This window comes from Chiloscyllium plagiosum, chromosome 10, assembly GCF_004010195.1.
Source record: "Chiloscyllium plagiosum isolate BGI_BamShark_2017 chromosome 10, ASM401019v2, whole genome shotgun sequence".
In the NCBI taxonomy this organism is placed as follows: domain Eukaryota; kingdom Metazoa; phylum Chordata; class Chondrichthyes; order Orectolobiformes; family Hemiscylliidae; genus Chiloscyllium; species Chiloscyllium plagiosum.
In genome coordinates this window covers 88,705,376-88,725,388 of record NC_057719.1, presented here as the reverse complement: position 1 = coordinate 88,725,388, position 20,013 = coordinate 88,705,376, and the positions used below count along the sequence as shown (strand labels likewise).

General features: G+C 43.5%; 1 protein-coding gene across 7 annotated transcripts in view; it reads left to right on the top strand.

Annotated features, from left to right (window-relative positions):
• LOC122553883 (coiled-coil domain-containing protein 9-like) overlaps positions 1-20,013 on the top strand; it is a 284,191-nt gene that overhangs the window by 176,280 nt on the left and 87,898 nt on the right. For all 7 annotated transcript variants that reach the window (XM_043698346.1, XM_043698344.1, XM_043698343.1 and 4 more), the window contains one exon: positions 6,917-6,969. In XM_043698346.1, the coding sequence (XP_043554281.1) occupies positions 6,917-6,969 (53 nt within the window). The remainder of the gene's footprint in view (positions 1-6,916; positions 6,970-20,013) is intronic.

Here is a 20,013-nt window from a genome sequence, read left to right as displayed (position 1 = left end):
CAACACATTTTTCAGTACAGATGTATAGGGCTTTGTTTTGGCCACATTTGGAATACTGCGTACAGTTCTGGTCGCCATATTACCGAAAGGATGTGGATACTTTGGAGAGGGTACAGAGGAGGTTCATCAGGATGTTGCCTGGTACGGAAGGCGCTAGCTATGAAGAGAGGTTGAATAGATTAGGACTATTTTTATTAGAAAGATGGAGATTGAGGGGGGACTTGATTAAGGTCTACAAACTCATGAGAGATATAGACAGGGTGGATAGCAATAAGCTTTCTCCCAGAGTGGGCGATTCATTACTAGGGCTCGCAAGTTCAAGGTGAGAGGGAAAAAGTTTAAGGAAGATATGCATGGAAAGTTCTTTATGCAGAGAATAGTGGGTGCCTTGAACATGTTACTAGCAAAGGTGGTAAAGGCGGGCACAATAGCGTCATTTGAGATGTATCTAGACAGATATATGAATGGGCAGGGACCAAAGAGATACCAATCCTTACAAAATAGGTGATATGTTTAGACTAGATTCTAGATTCTCTTCAGTATGGAAACAGGCCCTTCAGCCCAACAAGTCCACACCGCCCCTCCGAAGAGAAACCCACCCAAACCCATTCCCCTACCCTATATTTACCCCTGACTAACGCACCTAACACTGTGGGCAGTTTAGCATGGCAAATTCACCTGACCTGCACATCTTTGGATTGTGGGAGGAAACCCACGCAGACACAGGGAAAATGTGCAAACTCCACACAGACAGGCGGGAATCGAACCCTGGACCCTTGTGCTGTGAGGCAGAAGTGCTAACCACTAAGCCACCATGCCTCCCATAAGGCGCGGATAGAGGATTTGATTGGCACAGGCTTGGAGGGCCGAAGGGTCTGTTCCTGTGCTGTAATTTTCTTTGTTCTTTGTTCGAACACCATCTAAGCCCTTAACACAATGGCAGTCTCAGTTATGTTAGGAAAATTAAAATTGCCGACTCTTACAGCCCTGTTGCTCCTGCAAGTTTCCTCATTCTCCCTGCATATCTGTTCCTCTAATTCCTGTTGACTACTTGGAGGCCTGTAGTACAATCAAAATCACGCCACCATCCCCTTCTTATTTCTTAGCTCCACCCACAAAGCCTCACTGGATAAGTCTTCAGTTATTTCATTTCTCATTACTGCTGTGATGCACACCTTAATCAAAAATGCAATTTCCCCCCCTGCCCCCCTTTCCATCATCTCTGTCCCACCTAAAACACTTGTACCCTGGCACATAAGCTTCCAGTCCTGTCCCTCCCTTAGCTATGTTTCTATAATGGCTATAATATCCCAATTCCACATACCTATTCACGTCCTGAATTTATCGACCTTACCTGACCGCCTTCTTGCATTAAAATAGATGCAGTTTACTCCAACAGGCATTCCTTGCTCTCTGTCCTATTCCAGCCTGACCAGTCTCTTCACTTTACTATTTATGATTACTGTACCTCCTTTCAGCCTCGCACATTTCTCCTTGTTATTGAGGATCCCACCCCAGTAAAGCTAGTTTAAACTGTCTCGTCGCACGAGTAAACCTGGCCGCCAAAATATTGGTTCCCTCTAGTTCAGATGAAGCATGTCCCTCTTGGAGCAGGTCATCTCTGCCCCAGAAAAGATCCCAATGATCTAAAAATCTGAATCCCTGCCCCAGTACCAATTCTTCAGCCACACATTCATCTGCCATATCCTCCTGTTCTTACTGTCCCTAGCACATGCAAGTGGAAGTAATCCAAAGATTACCATCAAAGAGGTCCTGATTTTTTTACAGCTCTCTATAATCCTTATCCCTATTTGTACCCATGTCATTTGTGCTCACATGCACAATGACTTCTGGCTGTTCATCATCTCCCTTGAGAATGTACTACAGATGCTCCAAGACATGCTGGACCCTGGCACCTGGGAAGCAACATACCATCCTGGATTCCCATTTGAGGCCACAGAATCTCCTGTCTGTCCCTCTAACTATCGAGTCTCCTGTTACTAAGGTCCTGTTTGCCTTTATCCTTTCCCACTCTGCCCTGGAGCCAGTCATAGTGCCACCAACCTGGCTATTACTGCTTTCCCCTGAACAGTCTTCCCCCATGCCCCACCCTGTAACAGATATTGACTCTTTATGTACTTTAAAAGATCATGTAGAGCTGGGATGTGCACATGGTGATACACTGGACATAAGTATGGTGCTACCAGGGCAGCAAGAAAGGATAACTGAGGTGCCTGCTCATCTGTGGGTGAGGCTGCACTCTAGTTCTGCTATAGAAAACTCCGATAATGACAGCAAAGAATTAGACTACACAAGAAGTCTGATAATTGCAGACATCCAAATGCATGGTGCATTGGGAAGCCTACCAGAAATCTCATGTTAAATACAGCTAGCACATGGTGACATAACCAAGATGCTGTGATGTACACAGACCGTGGATAATGTAGTGTCTGTTCTCTCCCAGCATCTCCATCAAGGGAAGGAATCCCTTTTGATTCAAGTGCATGGCAGACTTGACATGAGACACACACAAAGATGTATTGTATAGTCATTTGAATTCCTGTATGACAAAGAAACGTGCAAATTATGCAAATCTTTGTGCTTGCTTCACCTTCTCAGTGTTAGCTGAAGCTGCCTCACTTCAAATAGCAGTCAGTAACATCCCATCTTCCAGCACTTTGGCTATGTCACCATTCACCTGGCAGCTGTCTTCTGTGCCAGCTGTATTTAAACAACATCTTCCAGCACTTTGCCTTGTATGCCTTAGCATCGCAAGCGCACATCTAAATATTTCTTAAATGTCATGAACGTTTCTCCCTCAACCATAAGCAGAGAATTCTAGATTCCCACTATCCTCTGGGTAAAAAGGTTTTCCCTCACATCTCCTGTATACCACCTGCCTCTTCCCTTTAAATCCCCTTTCACTGATCTGTCCACAAAGGTGACAGGTTAGAACATAAAACAGCACAGTCCAGGCCCTTCAGCCCTCAATGTTATGGCAACCTTTTATCCTACTCTTAAGATCAAACTAACTTACATACCCTTCATTTTGCTATCATCCATGTGCCTTTCCCAGTGTTGCTTAAATGTCCCTGATGTGTCTGATTGTACTACCAACACTGGCAATGTACCCACATGCACCCACCACTCTCTGTGTAAAGATCTTACCTCTGACATCTCCCCTAAACCTTCCTCCAATTACCTTAAAATTATGTCCCATGTGATATCCATTTCTGCCCTAAGAAAATGTCTCTGACTATCTACTCTATCTATCCATGCCTTTCATCATCTTATACACCTCTATCAAGTCACCTCTCATCCTTCTTCACTCCAATGAGAAAAGCCCTAGCTCCCTCAACCTTTCTTCATAAGACATGCCCTCCAGTCCAGGCAGCATCCTGGTAAATCTCCTCTGCACCGTCTTTAAAGCTTCCACATCCTTCTTGTAATGAGGTGACCAGAACTGAACGCAATATTCCAAGTGTGGTCTAACCAGGTGCTTTATAGAGCTGCAACATTACCTCATGGCTCCTGAACTTTATAACTCTGTTCATGAAAGCCAACACACCATAAGCCTTCTTAACAACACTGTCAACTTGGATAGCAACTTTGAGGAATCTATAGATGTGGGCCACAAGATTCCTTATTCCTTGACACGGCCAAGAATCTTGCCTTTAACCCTGTAATCTGCATTCAAATTCAACCTTCCAAAATGAATCACCACACTTTTTCAGTTGAACTCCATCTGCCACTTCTCAGCCCAGTTCTGCATCCTGTCAGTCTACCATTGCAACCTACAACAGCCATCCACACTATCCACAACTCCATCAACATTTGTGTCATCGGCAAACTTACTAACCCATCCTTTCACTTCCTCATCCAAGTCATTTATAAAAATCACAAACAGCAGAGGTCCCAGCACCGATCCCTGTGGAACACCAAGCTCCATGCTGAATACTTTCCATCTACTACTACCCTCTGTCTTCTATAGGCTAGCCAACTGTGTATTCAGGCAGCCAAATTTCCCTGTATCCCATGCCTCCTTACCTCCTGAATAAACTTACCATGGAGAACTTTATCAAACATCTTGCTAAAATCCATATAAACCACATCCACTGCTCTACCTTCATCAATGTATTTTGTCACATCCTCAAAGAATTCATTAAGGCTTGTGAGGCATGTCCTGCCTCTCTCAAAGCCATGCTGACTGCCCCTAATCAAGCTATGCTTTTCCAAATAATCATAAATCCTATCTGCCAGAATCCTCTCGAATAATTTGCCCACCACTGATGTAAGACTGATGGGTCTGTAATTCCCAGGGTTATCTCTATTCCCTTTCTTGAATAAGAGAATAACATTTGCCACCCTCCATTCATCTGGTACTACTCCAGTAGACAGTGAGGATGCAAAGATAATTGCCAAAGGCGCTGCAATCTTTTCCCTTGCTTGCCGTAGTAACCTGCACAGTTCCTGCCTAACAGCATTGTGATTTCCCCCTCCCCCAATTAAATACTTTCCCATACCTTCTGCTCCTATCCCTCTCCACGACTATAATATCAGGAAGTTGTGATCACTGTTACCGAAATACTCTCCCGCTGAGAGATCTGACACCTGGTCTGGTTCGTTGCCTCCCCTCTCGTGGTCTATCTACGTATTGAGTCAGGAATCCTTCCTGGACACTCCTGACAAAATCTACTTCATCCAAAATATTTGCACAAAGAAGATTCCAATCAATCAGTTGAAGTCAGCCATTGGCAACAACCCTTTGCACCTTTGCAAAATCTGCCTCCCAATCTGCTCCTATGTCTCTGTTGCTATTGGAGGATCTATAGAAAATTCCCAATAACGTGACTGCTCCTTTCCTGTTTCTGATTTCTACCCATTTTGATTCAGTAGACAAACCCTCCAAGACAACCTCCCTTACTACTGTCCTTTCCTGTATGCACTATCCATGACCCTCTTAATTTTATATATTACAATCTTGTCGCTCCTCAGTTTCTTCTGTTCTAAGAAATATAACCCCAGTCTAGCCAATCTCTCTTCATAACTAAAACTCTCCAGGCTAGGCAACATCCTAATAGATCTTAGTAACTTGTCTAGTGCAATCATATCCCTCGTATAATATAGATTCTAGAACTGCACATAATTCTCCAACTGTAGCCTAGCCAATGTCTTACACAGTTCCAGCATAGTCTTCCAGCTGTTAATTTTTATGAGTCGGCAAATAAAGCAATTTTGACTGCACGTCCGGCAATAAGGGATGTACAATGGTCTCACCAGCGATGCCTAGTCCCACTGTGTAGCTACTGTCGGGGCCTACAAACTGCTCCAATCCTTGCCTTCCTTGCTATTTCTTATGGGAGAAAGTGAGGTCTGCAGATGCTGGAGATCAAAGTTGAAACTTTATTGCTGGAACAGCACAGCAGGTCAGGCAGCATCCAGGGAACAGGAGATTCGACGTTTCGGGCACAGGCCCTTCTTCAGGAAGAAGGGCCTGTGCCCGAAACGTCGAATCTCCTGTTCCCTGGATGCTGCCTGACCTGCTGTGCTGTTCCAGCAATAAAGTTTCAACCTTGCTATTTCTTATCTCTACCCAAACTGAATCTACCTTTCAGTCCTTGGAACTGAGATTATTTCTAGCGGCTTTGCTTGTCCTTTATACACATTCACACATATTTGACATTTTGGAAGTATAGGAAGAAAGGTAAAAGAGGTTGAGTAGCTTTGTTAGTAAAGGGCACATACTTTCAACATGAGTTTTTGCTGAAATTCAGTTAGGAATTTAATTAGTTCCTTAATCATCCTCTGTGGATAAGATTTCTTGCTCTTCCCTCAAGTTGTGTCTGTGCCACTGAACCCCACATTGACTCTGCTCACTCTCCCACTCATGTTGAATTCTAGAAAGTCTTCTCGATCACCTATGTGCAAATGGTTTGTGCGGTAATCTTAAAGTCTGCAGAAATGTTCCTTCATTCCGTATAGACTACTGATACTTTAAACAGTTGTAGGAGACTCTATAATGTGTAAGATTGAAGCAATAGTTCGAAGAAATAAACCAACAATTAACCTGCAGGTAGTTGCGGTAGAAAGAGTTGATGGCAGAAGGTTTAAGAAGAGTTGTTCTTCACGCAGCTTGATGTAGCACGCAGCTCTGTCAGTTTGGAGTGTGGGCTTATAAAATAGCAGCATTGGTGTTCAATCAGTGTTGTACATCAATGAGTACCGTTTTCTACCTGCTCTCCATGTGGCTATCTGATGTTAGTTAAAAATCACACAACACCAGGTTTATTTGGAAGAACTAGCTTTCTTTCATCAAATAGCTGTGGAGCAAAATCATAAGACACAGAATTTATAGCAAAAGATCATAGTGTTATGCATGCAACTGATACAATATATTGAACAAACATAATCAGTTGTGTGGTTTTTTACAACTTTGTCCATTCCAGTCCAACACGAGCACCTCCACATCATATCTGATATTAGTTATGCATACGTTTGAAAGTTTTTCCCATATGCTGTCCAGTGCACTTGGTCAGATATGTGTTCCTGAGGCATGAGTACAATTTGCCAACCTTTAAGAGCTTCATAATTTCCAAAAATGGCAATTCGGAGGCTAGTTGCATAACCCTGTAAATTTACATTGGTAGATCATGACTTTCATTGCCTTTACAAAATTCATCTCAATCTTGATATTAAATTTCAGTTTTCCAGCATTGATTAGGTTTAGAATATATTTTATAAATCTTAACAAAATAAACCATTTAACATTGAGTTATGAAGAATTTTTTTTTCCTGCATACTGAGATGAAACTAATAAATTTGTAAAATGAGATTTTCTTCCATCCAGATGACATCATTCCAAAGTGCAGATGTTTCAAACTTGCATTTTCTTATCAATTCTTTATCTTTTCACAAGGTTTCGAGAAGATTTTGCTGTGGAAAATGAGCTTGGTTTTCATAAAAGAAAAGGTCAGTGTTTAAAATTGTGTAGTACATACTAATTAAAAATTATACAACTGGAGATGGGTTGCTTGAATTAAATAGTGGTAATCTTTGTAATTACACATCAAGGTGATAATCTTTGGATTTGTTGGAGTTTATATGTTACTGAATTCTCCAATCAATAAATAAATTCTTGAACTTTCTCATGATTGATCTATATGTAAAAGCACGTTAGTGTCTGAAATATTTTGTTGGAATCAATATCCTATGCAAAAAAAATGTATATTTACAGCTTAGTTTTCCTCCTATAGAATTCCATCTTGAGTTAGTCTTTGCAGCTGTTGAACATAGATTATGGCAGTCCTTCTATAGGACCGAAAGACAAGTTATTTATGTAATTATAGATATACAGTGCATTGTGTTCCTTTACTGATTCAGCTACAGTTTTTAATGTTACAGCCCTCTCTTTTTTTGTTAAACTCATTCTCAAACACATCACTCCTATTCTCAATTAAGCTTCAGCTTTACCCAGTCCTTCATTTTCTTTGCATTACTTCACTCCTCATTATGTATTGCTGTCTAAGTCTAATCTCAGTCCATATGCACTGCATTTGTTTCATAGCCAAGCTCATTGATTGCACTGTATCCAACAGATGAATTCCTGACTTTCACTTGCTTGCTAGCCTTTTTTAAAAATCCTATTTTGGAAAAGAGAAGCGCAGTGTGTCGGATGGGGTGGTGTTAAGGATGAAACTTGAAGGCCCCATGCTACATAAAGTCTGGCTGCAGTAAGGATTCTCTGGTGATAAGGGACACATTTACATCTTTCGTAATCAATGATAGAGGTACTCTGAACTCATAGATGGCTGGTGATAAAATTAAATATATTCTTAACCCATATGCTGACTTTATTTTACCCATATCTGATCTGAGAAGATGGAGTTCTGTGATTGTTAAGAACATTTTTTTCTCAGCTAATTCATATCCCTTTCTGTTGTTTTTGAGGTCCTTCATATGTACAGGTCAGTGGAGATACACAAAGGTGATTATTCAGGGATTCTCATTCCTTCTTGAGGCTTTGCTGTCGCATAACATATAGCTTGTGCCACCACAAATGTCACATTTCATTTGGTCCAGTTAGAGATTTAGTTGGGTTTTTATCCGGTGATAGCCCTCTAATGTTGTAAAGCATTCTACAGTGATTCAAAAGAAAGGTATTCAACAAAACTTCATACGGAATTACATAAGGAGATAGGAAAACTGATAACTAAAAACATAGTTAAAGAGGCAAGTATTTACAGAGCACATGAAGGAGGAAAGAGGTCAACTGTGGCAGGTTTACTGAATGAATTCCAGAGATTATAGGCATTGTCATCTGAAGATGGGGCAACTAATGGCAAAGTACTTAAAATTGGAGAGAGTTATAAACTGAAATTTTGTGCCCCACATTCTGAGGGCAGGCTGGCACATGAGATGTGTTGCCTGCACTCTTCAATTGGTATTCTGTCATCACTGGGGTAGTTGTCACGCATGTTGTCTAGCAGCCTAACTGCAGGTTCTGGGCAGGTGAGTGGGGCATGGTAGAGGGATGCTTCATTCAGATTTAGACATATTGAGTGAGTGGGAAAATGCATGGCAGATGAAGTACAGTCAGTTCTGCTATTACGTGTGTTTAAACGCAGTCATGATTTGGAGATGCCGGTGTTGGACTGGGGTGTTCAAAGTTAAAAATCACACAACACTAGTTTATAGGGTAAAAACAATGACTGCAGATGCTGGAAACCAGAGTCTGGATTAGTGGTGCTGGAAGAGCACAGCAGTTCAGGCAGCATCCAAGGAGCTTCGAAATCGACGTTTCGGGCAAAAGCGATAATAAAGGCAGTGAGCCTGGAGCATGGAGAGATAAGCTAGAGGAGGGTGGAGGTGGGGAGAAAGTCGCATAGAGTAAAATGGGTGAGTGGGGGAGGGGATGAAGGTGGAAAAAGAGATAGGCAGGTAGGACAAGTGAGCACCAGGGGCGTTCCCCACCCCTCCAACCATAACAAGGACAGAACGCCCCTGGTGCTCACCTTCCACCCTACCAACCTTCGCATAAACCAAATCATCCGCTGACATTTCCGCCACCTCCAAACAGACCCCACCACCAGGGATATATTTCTCTCCCCACCCCTTTCCGCCTTCCGCAAAGACCATTCCCTCCGTGACTACCTGGTCAGGTCCATACACCCCTACAACCCAGCCTCCCATCCTGGCACTTACCCCTGCCACCACAGGAACTGTAAAACCTGCGCCCACACCTCCTCCCTCACCTCTATCCAAGGCCCTAAAGGAGCCTTCCACATCCATCAAAGTTTTACTTGCACATCCACTAATGTATTGTATTGTATCCGTTGCTCCTGATGTGGTCTCCTCTACATTGGGGTGACTGGGCGCCTCCTAGCAGAGCGCTTTAGGGAACATCTCATGTGGACTTCAACAGTTTCCTCATTTCCCCTTCACCCACCTCACCCTAGTTCTAAACTTCCAGCTCAGCACTGTCCCCATGACTTGTCCGACCTGCCTTTCCACCTATCCACTCCACCCTCTCCTCCCTGACCTATCACCTTCTTCCCCTCCCCCACTTACCCATTGTACTCTATGCTACTTTCTCCCCACCCCCCCCCTCCTCTAGCTTATCTCCCCACACTCCAGGCTCACTGCCTTTATTCCTGATGAAGGGCTTTTGCCCGAAACGTCGATTTCGAAGCTCCTTGGATGCTGCTTGAACTGCTGTGCTCTTCCAGCACCACTAATCCAAACACTAGTTTATAGTCTAACAGGTTTATTTTGCAGCACTAGCTTTCGGAGCGCTGCTCCTTCATCAGGTGATTGTGGAGAATAAGGTTGTAAGACACAGAATTTATAGCAAAGATTTATAGTGTGATGTAACTGAAATTATATATTGAAAAAGACCCGGATTGTTTGTTAAGTACCTCATCTTTTAGAATGACCAGGTTGGTTTCAGTTCTTTAATATATAAATTGCAAAGCATTTTTGAAAAGCTACGTTCTCGAGTACACTTTAACAATTGGTGTCATGTCAGCCCAGATAAGGTATTGAACGTGTTAACTCCCTGTGAGGCTGTCTGTGCTGCAATGGTCAGACTGATTCTAATCTAAGAAACAGATTTACAGAATCTTACATGGAATCTAAGAAACAGATTTACAGAAGCTTACATGGATTCATGCAGTTTTTGAGCAAAGTATAATGTAAGTATAAATTCACCCCACAAACTTGTGCCTGTGGGTTATGTGTGTGTGACGGGGGTAGGGGGGTGTGGTCGGGGAAGTTATGAGTGTCTGTGAGAGGGTGTGTATATGTGTGTGAGTGAGAATGTAAAGGGGTTTCAGTGTGTGAGAGGTTGTGTGGGAGTGTATGTGTGAGTGTACGAGAGAGGGTCTGAGTGTGTGTGTCTGTGTGTGTATAGTGCAATGGGGTCACCTGTAGTGTGACATCAACCCAAGGTCCCGGTTGAGGACCCAGGTGTGTCTTGCTGCGATAGCACAGGGCCTTGGTGTGACCACACCTCGAATATTATGCTCAGTTTTGGTCTCTTATTGGAAGAACAATGTCCTAGTTATGGAGGCAGTGCAGCAAAGGTTTACCCGACTGATTCCTGGAATGGCAGGACTGTTATATGAATAGAGATTGGATTGGTTAAGATTACATTCACTGAAATTTCACAAATTGAGGGGGGAAACCTACAAAATTCCAATCGGTCTAGACATGATAAATATGGAAGGGTTGTTGCCACTGACTAGGAATTAAGAAACCAGGGATCAAACAATTTAAGGATATGAGGCCATTGAGGACTGAGATGAAGAGAAACTTCTTCCCTCAAAATGATGAGCATGTTTAGGATATAGTGTCAGTTATTGGAGAGCAGTTTTGTACAGATCAGTGATACAATTGCAATGAACAGTAAAGCTGTGACTAAGGATCTGTTGTCATGTTTAAGGTATAATTTTGAACATTGTGAATGGGAGGCCTGTTAGTATGCTGCAGATTTCTGCCAGTATCTCAATAATTATTCTTTCTATAAGCGGACACCAGTGTCCAACTGAACAAAGCTTGGAGCAGGCTCATGCACTCTGTTGTAGACTCTCCACAGTTACCATTGTTTGCTGTACCTCACTTGTGAAGTTAAAAATCACCAGGTGAAAACTAACATGGATCAATGTGTAAGGAGGAGAACAGTGGAGAAATCAGGCAAAAAGAGCTCTGACAGCTTGAATTGGATGTAAATTCTGTTGTGATGTGCCTCCGACTTTTCTCACTATCAGAATAAATTAAACATGAGAGAATTTAAGATGCAAACCAGGTCCGAGACGTTTTGGGGCACACTGAGTGGGATAATCTGTTTTTTGGATCAGTGGTGCTGGAAGAGCACAGCAATTCAGGTAGCATCCGAGGACAGGCAAAATCGACGTTTCGGGCAAAAGCCCTTCATCAGGAATAAAGGCAGAGAGCCTGAAGCGTGGAGAGATTCTCTTTTAGGTAAGGAGATGAAAAATTCACACAGTGGTCCAGGTGAAGTTTTACCAAGGCCCAGTATAACTGCAATAAGATATCCTTGATTCTGAACTAGATCTTTTTTTTGCAATGGAGGCCAATGTATCATTTGCCTGCCTTATTGCTTGCTGCACCTGTCTGCCTGCTTTCATTGACTGGTTTACAATGACATCCAGATCCCTTTGTACATTCACATTTCTCAATACATCATTATTTAAATGAAACTCTGCCTGTTTCTCATACTAAAGTACGTAACTACATGTGCCGTGTGTTTGCCCGCTTGTTCACCTTGCTTATATCACCCTGAAATCTCCTCGCATTTTGCACACAGCTCATAATCCCACCTAGTTTTGTGTCCTAGGCAAATTTGGACATATTGTATAGAGAACCTGAATTATCCGAAGGACATGGACGGGGAGTTTCTCATTCAGTTAATGGAATGCTAGATAATCGATGCCGGATACCATAGTTAGCCACTGATTGGGACCTTGCGGTCACCTTTGGATAATCTGAAATTTGGTTAATCAAATGCTGGATAATCGAGGTTCCTCTGTATTTGATTCCCTCTTCCAAATCATTTGTATGTATTCTGCCTGTCACCAGAAAAATAATCCATTTATTCCAACTCTTTGTTTCCCATATGACAACCGTTTCTCTGTCTTTGTCAGTACATTAGCCCCCAACCTCATATGCTTTAATTTTATCCACTTGACTCTTATGTGGAACCACATCAAAAGCCTTCTTGAAATTCAAATAGCCACTAGTTGTCCTTTATCTCTCTCTTCTATTAGCTAATTAGCTACTCAGGTAATTCCAGCAGATTTGTTAAGCATGTCTTTCCTTTTATAAACCCATACTGCTTTGACTAATCCCATTAACACTTTCCAAATGCATTGCATATTTTGTCACAAACTTTAATGTTTTCCCCATTTACTAATATTAGGCTAATTGATTTGTAATTCTGTTTTTAACCTCTCACTTCTTTTGTAAATAGTGTGGTCACATTTAACACCCTTCAATCTGTAGGAACTACTCCAGTCTATAGAAGTTGAGAAGATGATCATGAATGCATCCAATATTTCCAGAGCCACATCCTTTAGCACACTGAGATGTACATTATCAGACTTGGTGATTTGTCAGTCTTGACCTCTGTCTTAAATCACTTTTTAAAACAGAAATGATTATCTTCAATCCCTCCTTTTCACTAGAGCTTTAGTTCCTGAATGTTTCTGGGAAATTACTGTACATGTCCTGTTTTGTGAACACAGAACCAAAATATGTGTTCAATCTTCTGCCATTTCATTTCTCCCAATTGTAAATATATTCCGACTGCAATGTCCATGCAGCTTGTACCTATGTACTTGCAACCTAAAATGATCTAGGAGAGGCAGCCATTGTAAAAGCTTTTCACTGTATTTCGACAACGGAGTACACATGACAATAAAGGATATTCTATTCTTCAGCTTTAAATTGTTTAAATGCATAACTATGATAGCTCATGTTTGAGGTAAAAACAATGACTGCAGATGCTGGTAACCAGATTCTGGATCAGTGGTGCTGGAATAGCACAGCAATTCAGGCAGCATCCGAGGACAGGCAAAATCGACGTTTCGGGCAAAAGCCCTTCATCAGGAATAAAGGCAGAGAGCCTGAAGCGTGGAGAGATAAGCTAGAGGAGGGTGGGGGTGGGAGAGAGTGGCATAGAGTACAATAGGTCAGTGGGGAAGGAGATGAAGGTGATAGGTCAGGGAGGAGAGGGTGGAGTGGATAGGTGGAAAAGGAGCTGGGCAGGTCGGACAAGTCCGGACAGGTCAGGGTATCGAGTTTCTGGAGGTTAGAAGCTAGGATGAGGTGGGTGAAGGGGAAATGAGGAAACTGTTGAAATCCATATTGATGCCCTGGGGTTGAAGTGTTCTGAGGCGGAAGATGAGGCGTTCTTCCTCCAGGTGTCTGGTGGTGAGGGAGCGGCGGTGAAGGAGGCCCAGGACCTCCATGTCCTCGGTAGAGTGGGAGGGGGAGTTGAAATGTTGGGCCATGGGGCGGTTTGGTTGATTGGTGCGGGTGTCTCGGAGATGTTCCCTAAAGCGCTCTGCTAGGAGGCGTCCAGTCTCCCCAATGTAGAGGAGACCGCATCGGGAGCAACGGATACAATAGATGATATTAGTGGATGTGCAGGTAAAACTTTGATGGATGTGGAAAGCTCCTTTGGGGCCTTGGATAGAGGTGAGGGAGGAGGTGTGGGTGCAGGTTTTACAGTTCCTGCGGTGGCGCCTGGAGGAAGAACGCCTCATCTTCCGCCTCGGTACACTTCACCCCCAGGGCATCAATGTGGATTTCAACAGTTTTCTCATTTCCCCTTCCCCCACCTCATCCTAGCTTCTAACCTCCAGCAACTCGATCCCTGACCTGTCCGGACTTGTCCGACCTGCCCAGCTCCTTTTCCACCTATCCACTCCACCCTCTCCTCCCTGACCTATCACCTTCATCTCCTTCCCCACTGACTACTCTATGCTACTCTCTCCCCACCCCCACCCTCCTCTAGCTTATCTCTCCACGCTTCAGGCTCTCTGCCTTTATTCCTGATGAAGGGCTTTTGCCCAAAACGTCGATTTTGCCTGTCTTCGGATGCTGCCTGAATTGCTGTGCTCTTCCAGCACCACTGATCCAGAATCTGGTTTCCAGCATCTGCAGTCATTGTTTTTACCTTTTTAATCTGTTTTTTGGTCTAACTGTGATTGGAGGGGTAAAAATCGGCAATATGTAAATTTGGGTTTCCTTTCTCCCGGAAGAATGTTGTTAAACTTGGGGTGTTGCTGGGACTGGAAGGTTTGAGTTCTAGGAAAAGGCTGAATAGGCTGTGGCCTTTTTCCCCTGGAGCATCAGAGGCCGAGGGGGGACCTTATAGAGGTTTATAAAATCATGAGGGCATGGACAGGGTGAATAGCCAAGGTCTTTTCCGCAGGGTTGGGGAGTTCAAAATAAGAGGGTATAGGTTTAAGCTGAGAGGGGAAAGATTTAAAAACGACCTGAGCGGTCACTTTTTCACACAGAGGGTGGTGCATATTTAGGATGAGTTACCAGAGGAAGTGGTAGAAGCGGGGACAATTACAATACTTAAAAAGCATCTGGATGGTATATGAATCGGAAGGGATTAGAGGGTTATGGGCCAAATGCCGGCAAGTGGGACTAGGTCAGACTGGGAAGTCTAGTCTGCATGAAGGGTCTATTTTTGTCCTGTATAACACTATGAATGACCCACGTCCATTGATGGCTGTTGCACATGTGGAGGCCTGAGTGGGTTGAATTCTGATCTGCTTTACTGTGCTATGGTTTAGTTATTTTTCTAATCAATCTGTTCAGAGATGTTATTACACATCACTGGAGCAGTTGGAACTTGAACCTAGCCCTGCTGACAAGTGGTAGAGACACCACCATTGCACTACAAGAGTCCTGTACAACTGGCTTATATTTATTTCTGTCATCATGTAACTGAACTTCACGTTGGTCAAAGTTGAGAGACTCCTGATCCGCATAGCTTCACCATTTGCGGTTGTTAACCATGAGATCTGTGGGGAATCAACTGCAGTTCTCCTCTCCTCCCTTGATCCTTGCACTCACTTCTGCAATAGGGGAACGATATATTTTCAAATGATGAATACAGTGAATTTGTTGGGTGTGATGAACAAAGAGAGACATGAATTGCAGAAAGATCAAGTTGAGTAGCTGTGTTATGATGTTGAGAGTGATATACAGGACAGCGTATAGGTGAATGTATAAGTTTATCGACCTTTCCTGATATGGGGGTCACTTTGAGTCCATGAATGTGGCGCAGTGTTTTCCCTGCCTGACCTGTGGCAACCGCAGGTTTTAGCCTCAATTTTCTGGGAGAGAGTCATCATAGAATCCCTACAGTGTGGAAGCAGGCCCTTCGGCCCAACAAGTCCACACCAACCCCCCAAAGAGTAACCCAGACCCATTCCCCTACCCTGTTACCCTACATTTTAACCCTGACTAATGCACCTAACCTGCACATCCCTGGACACTATGGACAATTTAGCATGGCCAAATCACCTAACTGCACATCTTTGGATTGTGGGAGGAAACTGGGGCACCCAGAGGAAACCCACGCAGAAATGGGGAGAAAGTGCAAACTCCACACAGTCGCCCGAGGCTAGAATTGAACCCAGCTCCCTGGTGCTGTGAGGGAGCATTGCTAACCACCACTATGCCGCCCCATAAGTCCATCCAACAGTACATCAAAGAAGGCATCACTAAAACAGAATGCAATATTTGATCATCCTGAGGCCATATTCTGAAGTTGCTGTTCCTATGCCAAACAACTCCTCCAGATCCCTTCTTTTGATCATCCCATTAAATACTGCAATTGAAATTGTAAATCCATATAATGCCCATTGAAGTATAATCAATATCACACCCAGAAGTAATATTGTACTGAGTTGGCCACATTACAGTTTCACAGACAGAGTTAGTAACTGGAATTACTTTTTGGGGGGAGAAAGTGAGGACCGCAGATGCTGGAGATCAGAGCTGAAAATGTGTTGCTGGAAAAGCGCAGCAGGTCAGGCAGCATCCGAGGAACAGGAGAATCGACGTTTCGGGCATAAGCCCTTCTTCAGGAATGACTTTTGTTTTTTTGTTGGTGTGACTTTTGTTTTTTTTTACCAATTTCAGAGCCCTATTCTTCCTAACACATCTCAAATCTAGTGCTAGATCCTGCGGTGATCCTCAGATGACCATGTCTGTGGAAACGTTTTATTTACTTGTGGGACATAGCTGTTGCTGGCAGAGCCAGCATTTATTGCCTGTCCCCAGTTGCCCTTGAGAAGATGGTGGTGAACCACTACAGTCCACATGCTGGAGGTTGACTCACAATGTCCTTAAGGAGGGAATTCCAGGATTTTGACTGAGCAACAGTGAAGAAACAATAATGCATTTCCAAGTCAAGATGGTGAGTGGCTTGGAGGGGATTTTGCAGGGGGTGGTATTCCCATGTTATCTGCTGTCCTTATCCTTCTAAATGGAAATAGTGGTGGGTTTGGAAGGTGCTACCTAAGAACCTTTGAATTTCTGTTGATAGTCCATACTAGGAGAAAGTGAGGACTGCAGATGCTGGAAATCGGAGTCCAGATTGTGGTGATGGAAAAGCACAGCAGGTCAGGCGCCATCCGAGAAGCAGGAGAATCAACGTTTGGGCATAAGCTCTTCGTTAGGAATGAGGCTTGTGGACCAGTGGGCTGAGAGATAAATGGGAGGTGGGGTTGGGGGCAAGTTAGCTGAGAGTGCAACAGGTAGATGAAGATGAGGGAGAAGGTGATAGATCAGAGAGGAGGATGGAATGGATAGATGGAATAGGTGATGGACAGGTCAGGAGGGCGGTGCCGAGTTGGAAGCTTGGGACTGGGATAACGTGGGGGAGGGTAAGTGAGGAACTGATAAAATCCATATTGATCTCGTGTGGTTGCAGGTTGCCAAGACGGAATATGAGGTGTTCTTCCTCCAGGCGTCAAGTGGGAAGGGTTTCCTGATGGAGGAGGGGACCTGCAGAGTGGGAGGGGAGTTGAAGTGTTCAACTATGGAGCGGTGGGATTGGTTGGTATGAGTGGCCCAGAGATGTTCTCTGAAACAATCCGCAAGTTGGCATCCTGTCTCCCCATCGGGTGCAACTGATACAGTAGATGACATTGGTAGAGGTACTGGTAAATTTCTGTTGGATCTGGAAGGATCCTTTGGGGCCTTGGACGGAGTTGAGGGGGGAATGGTGTGAGCGCAGGTTTTGCATTTCCTGCAGTGGCAGGGAAAGCTGCTGGGAGTGGATTGTGGGCTGGTGGAGGGCATGGATCTGACAAGGGAGTCGCGGAAAGAATAGTCTCTCCAGAACACTGATAGGACTGGGGAGGGAAATATATGTCTGGTAGAGGGGTCCATTTGTAGGTGTCGGAAGTGGCAGAGGATGATGCAACATATGTGGAAGTTGGTGGGGTGGAAGGTGAGAACCGGAGTTGGGGGGGAGGGCAGTTCTGTCTCTGTCTTTGTTGCGTTAGGAGGGGTAAGGTTCAAGGACGGAGATATGGAAGTGGAGGAGATGCGCTGGAGGACATCGTCAACTATGTGGGAAGGAAAATTGGGATCTTGGAAGAAGGAGGCCATCTGGAATTTTCTAAGGTGGAATTGGTCATCCTGGGAACAGATGCAGTGGAAGCGGAGGATTTGGGAATAAAGGATGGCGTTTTACAAGAGGTGGGGCAGTCTAGATAGTACACACTGCTGCTATCGGGCATCGATGGTGGATGGAGTAGATGCTTGTAGATGTGGTGCCACTTGAAGTGGGCCACTTTTACCCTGCATGATGTCAAGCTTTTTGAGTGTTGTTGGTGCTACACATACAGGCAAATATTCTGTCATGCCCTTGACTTGTGCCTTGTAGATGGTGGACAAGCTTTCGGAGTCAGGAGGTGAGTTACTTGCTACTGTGTTCTCATGGTAGAGGTGTTAACATAATTGATGCACCGGAAACAGTTAACTGTCAAGCTTTTATTTAAATTCAAACTAGGCAGTTCAACTCTGGTCAAGGTATTGCTGTGGGGAATGCCCCTACAAATGACTGTCTCCAAGCTTTTGACTAGTTGAACATGTTCTTCATTTACATAGAATAGGCCCCTGCATATGAGTACCCTTGGCTTTTAGCACTCAAGTGACTATTACATTCAATTGCTTTTAACTCGTTTTGAATTCTTTGCAAGGTTGGGATTGTTCAGCAAATGTTGTCCGGGCCGGGAATCCAATCTAATGTTGGATGCCACGTTCTGAGTTTGTAAGCACAGACTGATTGAGTACAGTCAGTACCCTGCCTATTGTGAACAGATAAGGGGACCTTCTTGATCGGTTTAGTACTAACAGCCAGTCTTTGGGACATACTGCCTATGTAGCTGGCATGAATGGCATTCGACCAGAAAATAATCAAGGCACCTAATTGAATGCTAGTCTTTACATCTAGAGGATTGGAGTATAAGGTTACAGATGGTATACTGCAGCGATACAAAGGCCTCGTTAGACCCCATTTGGAATATTGTGAGCAAGATTGGACACCAGTTAGGAAGGATATATTGGCTTGGAGGCAGTACAAAATAGGTTTACAGGAGTGATGCTTAGAATCCAGGAGTTAAGTTCTGAGGAGAGATTGTACAAATTAGGCCTGTTTTGTCTAAAATTTAGAAGGTTACAGGGTGATCTGATCAAAGCCTTCAAGATACGATCAGGAAAAAATAGGTTAGATAGAGATCAACTGTTTGGGGATTTTGGAACAAGGGAGCATAGTCTGAGAATTAGGGCCAGACTGTTCAGGAGAGATGTTACAAAGCATTTCTACACACAAGGGTGATGGATGTCTGGAACTGACTTCTATAAAGACACGAGATCAGTTGTTAATTTTAGATTTGAGAGAGATACATTTTTGTTAAACAAAGATATTAAGGAAACGGGCCAAAGACAGGTATATAGAATAAGGCCACAGCTCAGGAGTGATCTTGTTGAATGATGGAACAGGCCCAAAGGGCTGAATGGCCTCCTCCTGATCTTATGTTCCTATTCAATACAAACATTGCAGATACATTGTGAAATGTAATGTTCTTAAGAAGCATCACTGCACCCAAAACATTTGACTCATGGTTTCTTTCCACAGATGCTGGCAGACATACTAAATTTCTCCAATAAGTTCTGTTTTTGCATCAAATTTCCAGCATCTGCAGTTCTTTGCTCTTTTGCTTAATGCTGTTATAGGATTGGCTTTCCTTGTTACAGTGTTGTGGGTAAATTATCACAAGTTAACTTTAATTTTACTACTTATTAACAAATCTGACAGACAATCAAATACTGAAACAATGATTTAAATCTTATTTTGTGTAGCAACCAAAATAAGACCCCTCAAGTAAGCAAGTTAAAGCTCACAACTCAACTTAGCTATTATCCAATTAATGGTGGAATTTAGCTATGATTCCAACTAACAGTATCTGTCTGTGGATGTCCAGGATTCAGTCCTTGTGTAGTGCTCTCTGGAGTTCTGCTCCCAAGGAATTCTCAAGTTGAATTTTTATACAATACACTGTATTCCATCCTTCAAGTTTGTAGTGTGGTATTATTTATGATTGTTTAGGTTCTTTTATTCACAATATTGACTACTGCTCTGAAAGCATCAAGACTGCAGCTTGCATTCTTATCAGAATTAGCTTCCCTGTTCCTTGTTACATTTGCTGAAAATGTGTTGCTGGAAAAGGGCAGCAGGTCAGGCAGCATCCAAGGAGCAGGAGAATCGACGTTTCGGGCATGAGCCCTTCTTCAGGAATGAGGAAAGTTGCCAAGCAGGCTAAGATAAAAGGTAGGGAGGAGGGACTTGGGGGAGGGGCGTTGGAAATGCGATAGGTGGAAGGAGGTTAATGTGAGGGTGATAGGCCAGAGTGGGGGTAGGGGCGGAGAGGTCAGGAAGAAGATTGCAGGTTAGGAAGG